The sequence below is a fragment of the Grammomys surdaster genome, unplaced genomic scaffold (assembly GCF_004785775.1).
Source record: "Grammomys surdaster isolate TR1022 unplaced genomic scaffold, NIH_TR_1.0 168, whole genome shotgun sequence".
Taxonomy (NCBI): Eukaryota; Metazoa; Chordata; class Mammalia; order Rodentia; family Muridae; genus Grammomys; species Grammomys surdaster.
The window spans coordinates 9,168,358-9,174,357 of record NW_021604616.1 but is presented as its reverse complement, the minus strand read 5'-3'; the positions used below and the strand labels follow the sequence as shown (position 1 = coordinate 9,174,357).

The 6,000-nt window shown below is 34.7% G+C and overlaps 1 protein-coding gene across 1 annotated transcript in view; it reads right to left on the bottom strand.

The window, feature by feature from the left end:
• Positions 1–646: 646 nt before the first annotated feature.
• The window catches only part of LOC114620332 (vomeronasal type-2 receptor 116-like), a 44,037-nt gene continuing 38,683 nt past the window's right edge, over positions 647–6,000 (bottom strand). Inside the window, exon 7 of the mRNA XM_028766423.1 lies at positions 647–666. Within this exon, the coding sequence (XP_028622256.1) occupies positions 647–666 (20 nt within the window). The remainder of the gene's footprint in view (positions 667–6,000) is intronic.

Here is a 6,000-nt window from a genome sequence, read left to right as displayed (position 1 = left end):
ACACTAAGTTAATATGTTAAGTATTATACCATGAACTAGAATGCCATTACATTATAAATGATTGTATTTAAATTACAATAGCAAGTGGTTTTTAGTACATGCATATAAATTTAAACAGACTATTATTATAAATTAATTACATGCCTTGGGAGCTTTATATTTACCATGTTGTTCATTTTCAAATATAGTATATTAAAAATTAAATATATAGTAAACTTACAATCTACTTATATGGCAATTAAGATTTTAGTATGATTTATTAATGGATATTAAGGAATTTTATACCAATGGACTTTCCAAACTAAATGTTGCTTCAGGTAGAAGGATGAATACTCATAAAGTTTAAAAGAAAATTAATACAATAAATGAATAGAAAGAGTTTATCTTAATGGAGGATACAAAAATTTGACACGATCCAGGAAAGGAGCCTTCATTTCTTAGACTCAGGGAAGTTGAAGCACCAGAGCCGATATGGTTTTCAAACACGTTAAACAAATGGCTTTCATACAATACACTGTAATAAAATTAGCTAAAGAAATAGAACCTGATATGATTGCATACATACTATAATTGTATATTATATTTTAAAATGATACAGGGAGTGACCCCTTTATGGAGTTGTTAACATAAAAAGTAAATTTATTTTTCAACTATATTTTAGAAGAAGTTTTTCTTCTAGAATGTGGGTTTTTTTCCAGATATGATTCAATGAATTCTTGTCTGGTCTCAACAAGATGACATAACACTTAGGGCCAAGTATAAAGGCAAGGAGTACTGTACTGGAAGCCTGCTGGGGTCAGCATACAATGACAAGTACTGTCTGCAGTAGGCAGGAATGGAGACATCTGAGAAGCCTGCGGCAGCTCCTTGTGAAGAGGATAGTATCTGGGACCCTTAGAAGCAGAATCCTTCCAGGGGACCCACCATCTGAAATAAGGGACTGACTTCAGTAAGCCAAGATGGAAACATCTCAGTAGCCTGTAGCAGCTCTTTGAAAAAAAAAATGTTGTTCCCATTTTTCCTAACCTTAGCCCTGAACAGTGGCTGTATATATTTCATTTGTGTGTGACTGTTTTTCAGTTGGCCTTGGTGTGTATAATTATTCTATTGTATCTGACTTGACTTTCTTAATAATTTCTGCTTATGCTTTGGTGAATTCTGTGAAACTAGATGTTCCTTCATGTAATGATTATTAAACAATTAAAACTAGGACACTAGGACAGCACAGTCCTAATGTCCCAGGTGCACTTTGTGTGTTCTCATCTTGGAAACAATGCAATAACTCCACAATGGTAGTTCCAGATTAATACTTGACTTGTAAAGAAAGGTTCACGAAATCATTAGAAAATGAAATAGAGCCAACACTGGGATCCCAAGAAAGGAAAAATCTATTAAAGTTATGAAATAAGTTTTGCATAACATTTAAGAGTGACTGCTAGATAAGGAAGTATAGAATACATAAAATCTTGTACTAGTAAAACTAAGTGAAAACACTAGGACTCTTAGGAGAGTCATAGCGTGCAATGCATAGTAGAAAGCTAGTGGAACTATTGAGTAAAGGGTTAATTTGATTCTTTCTGGCCACTGCCTGGCAACTTTGTCCATGTCATTTATTACTAGAGCTTCACAGGAAAATTAAAGTAGCTGACCTTGAATCTCTGACCTCTGAAATATAATAAGTTAAAAGTTAAGGTTTAAATAATGATAAGGTTTAAATAATGATAATTTTGGGGAACAATTGTAATTCTTAATTCTTTGTAGGATGTGTTTATTCTTTTGAATTCAATTTGGCAATGATTATACAATGTCTTTTTTTCTACCTGATTTTGGAGTATTAATAAAAGACTGGGGCAAGAGAAAGGCCAAGAAGTATGTGAGGTGAATGTGGTGAGAGAGAGAGTGAATGAGCAAATGAGAGGGCTAATGGAAGAGCATGTAGAAAGCGAGTGAGAGAGCATGAGAAGAGCATGTGAAGGGTCAGTAAAGAGAGAATGTGAAGTGAGTGAAGAGAGAATGTGAAGAGTGAGTGAAGAGAGAATATGAAGAGTGAATGAAGAGAGAATGTGAACAGTGAGTGAAGAAAGAATGTAAAGAGTAAAGGAAAAGAGAATGTGAGGTGTGTACAGAGAGAGAATGTGATGTGTGTATGGAGAGTGTATGTGTGAGTGAAAGGAGGTTGCATGTGGTGTGTGGGGGGTGTATGTGAGGTGTGTATGAAGAGTGTGTGTGAGAGTGTGAAGGGAACACACAGAGGTGTGTAGGAGTATGGAAATTCAAAAAAAGTGCACAGGAAAATGCAGAGCAGCCTCAAGCTGCGGGTGAATGAGCAAGTGAGAAAGAAAGCAGAGAGTGAGAGCGAAGAGGGAGAGGACCTTTTAGCCTTCAAAAATTGCCTGTCAGCTTGTACCCAAAAAGTAGTCTGTGTATATTTATTATGCACCATCCAGATATCTCTGTTTCCAGTTGAGAACTCTGACCCTGTGTCAAGGCTGGACACTGACAGAAGCCAAGATAGAGAATAAATCTATTACCACTATCTTCCCTTTAGTACTCTGGGAACATAAGAAAGGAGAGCCAGACACAGAAGAACACCAGCATACTAATGACAGGAACAGATTCATTGAATATATCAGGCAAATTTCTAGACAAGAAGGCCATGGTAAAATTCCTAAGGCCCAAGAAACAGAGGTATCCCAGGACAGAGTGGAAGACAACACCTGAGCCCTTGTTGCACAAAATGATGATGTGTCCATGTTTAGTGTGAACATCTTAGTCAAGGAATGGTGGAGAAGTTGCCATCCATAGTCCACAAAGAAGAAGCTGGATCAGGGTGCAGATAGGAATGATGTAGTTTGGACCCCATGAAATCATTAGCCACCTTACCATTCTCCCTGGAGATCTGACCTTAAAGGCAAGGACCAGAGTAATAGCTTTGGCCAACTCCATTTCCATATAATAGTAATAATTAAAGAACGATTGGATCAAGTCCTACTACATGTAGAAATAAATGCCACTACTATTATAGTGGCAAGAGCCATAGTGAAAGCAACTCCAAAGGTAGTTTGCTGAAGGATGCAGGCAGCTCTGTTGGGCTGACCAATGAAGTTTAAAGACCATAAGAAACAGAAGGTAAATGTGATGAGCAAAATGTAACTCAGAGCTAGATTATTGGCCTTGACAATAGGAGTGTTTCTATGTTTCACAAAGATCCAAATAACAAAGGCAGTGAGTGCAGATTAGCACAGAACTATACTGGCTAGAGCCATCCAAATGGGGTCTTGCCAGGCCAGAAAGCTCACATATTTTTGGTAGCAGTTGCTTTTCTCTGTATTTGCATAATGACTCTCTGGACACTTCACACACTGGTCTACATCTGGTCAGAAATGTAGTTTATCATGAAATCATGAATCTAGGCTAAGGTGGCTCAATTTATTTTGAGACATTTCTTACTATAGGAATTGTCACAGTAGTCACTGTACTTTGTTTTCTCAGGGACAAAGTAATTAGTACACTGGTATGCATAATTTTATATTTATAAACTATACCTTGCTTCTTACATATTTCTTTCTGTATTTATTCCTACATATAGTAGGACTTTATCCAATCATTCTTTAATTACTACCATTATATTCCTTTCCTTCAATCAGTTGTTAGTCAGAACTCAATGTGTTCTTTATCTCTACATTTCCAATGTAATAACTACTGAGTAAATTAAGTGAGGCCAGTGTATGTTTACCTGGAATGACTTCAGTGGGAAAACATAAAGATATTCAAGCTCTATCTTTATAAAGACATGTATTATATATTTTAGATACCCATCAACTTAGAATAAATTCTTTAACAATCTTAATTTAATTGTGACTTAAATTGTACTACTTAAATGACTTTGTGCTCTTTGCATACAATATGTCTTTACCTTTAATGGCAATGCTCTACCTCTTTTTGAAAGAAACTAGAATAATAAATTACATTTCAAAAACCTACCTTGTCCCTCACTGTACTCATAATTCACATGTACTTTATAATTTAAACAGGCAAAATCTAAATTAGAGGAAGTTTTTTGCAAAACTTTCCTTTCTAACTTACTATGTTTGTTCAAAATTCTCTTAATTAGACATATCTAGAGAAGAAATTCTCTGATCAGCTTTTTTGGCATTCCTTTGTCAATTCAAGTAATATAAATCTCTTTATCTTAGCTTCACTTTTACTCTTTAGACTAGGGCAAAAATGCAGCCACATATTTTATCAAAATATCACAAGAGCACCTCCATATAAAAATTCTTTTCTTCTGACTCCTCATGAACCAGGCTTCCACAGTTCAAATCACCCTCAGAAGAAAAGGTTTTCATGTTACTACAAGGATGGCCCATTAAGCATCACTTAAAGCATTCTACATCTTTCCAAATCCAAAATCTCCAACTCCACATTCTTCCAAACAAAATCATGGTCTGGGTTGTCACAGTAATACCCCACTCCTGGCACTAAATTATGTCTTTGTTAGGTTTTTTCCTGCTGTAAACAAACACTGTGATGAAGTCAACTAGTATAAGGACATTTAATTGGAACAGGCTGACAAAATCAGTGATTCAGTAATTATCCTCAAGTCAGTAGCATGACTTCATCCAGGAAAGCATGGCACAAGAGGAGCTGGGAGTTTTACATTTTCAACTGAAAGCTGCTAGGAAAAGACTGATTTTCATACATCTACCATCTGGATTTTAAAACCCATCACCCTAGTGACATACTTTTTTCAACAAGATCACACTTCCAAATAGTGCCACTAATTGGAACAAGAATATTCAAACTACCATACCCAGATAATGTAATTTATACATTTTGGAGCATCAATTTCGTGTTAATCATGTTTGCAAAATTTGCAGAAGTTTCAGAGAAGACTACTATAATTTTTTTCAAAAAACTCTCACATCTTCTAAGACTATTCTTATGAATATATATGAAAATATATGCTTGCTTCAATTGTTATAAAAATATTTTACTGAGTGATTTTTTGGGAATTACCTAACATAATAGAGTTTATTCTGTAAACTCCAGCAGAAGATGAACAGAATTTGAAAAGATAAGGAAGTTTAAGGAGAAAAGTAAATTTAGTATCACTGAGCTTAATTCACCTTCACACCTATATTTCTTTTGGTCATTTTCCATTTATTGTCCTGCAACACATATTCTCAAGTGTTCACATAAATTTAAGTGTTATTCTATTTTCATTTCACACTTCTTACATCCATACAGATGTAAGAATGTCTACTTGAGATAGGAATGTCCAGTAGGGGTAAAAACTTCTTATTACCTTTATAAAGAAACATTCATGTATATAATTCTCCAGTTTAGCAAGTTCTGTCTGCCTGTATCTGTTAACCTGTAATATTCCACATAAACTAAGAAATAGCCTCAAGATGTGATTCTCACAGTTACTATGTTTTGGTGGACATACCCATAAAATAAGAATAAATACTGAAAACAGGAGGAATGAACAGGTAACCATGGAAAAGCTGTCTCAAAATAAAAATTAAATGGTCAAACATTTAAGATAAAATATAAGATAGATGAAATATCTATGGAGTACGAAAGTATTCACAACTTCTAATTGTGACACTCTAAGTCTGGAATCAGCTGCATGTAACACAAGAAAGACTCTTCACTCAGGCATCAAAATGACACTCAGAACTGCTTTCAGCAATATCATCTAATATCACAGTAGCATAACAGGACTTCAAAAATGGTATGAAGAACAAGGGGTAGTTTAGATTAAATCACTGTTCCTTGAACTCATAACTTTGTTAACTATTCAGACATTGTGGCATACGAAGAATGGCAAGTAAGCAGCTATAGTTTTCAGCCAAATAATATTATAATAAATATAATCAAATGAGTTTCTATGAAGTTACTATTTCATTTCCCCTAAAGTGAGGAAAATAAAATTGAAGAAAAAATTTTAGAAGTTCTAAGGCTGAACTTGTCAAAATAAATGGTAAAGAATAA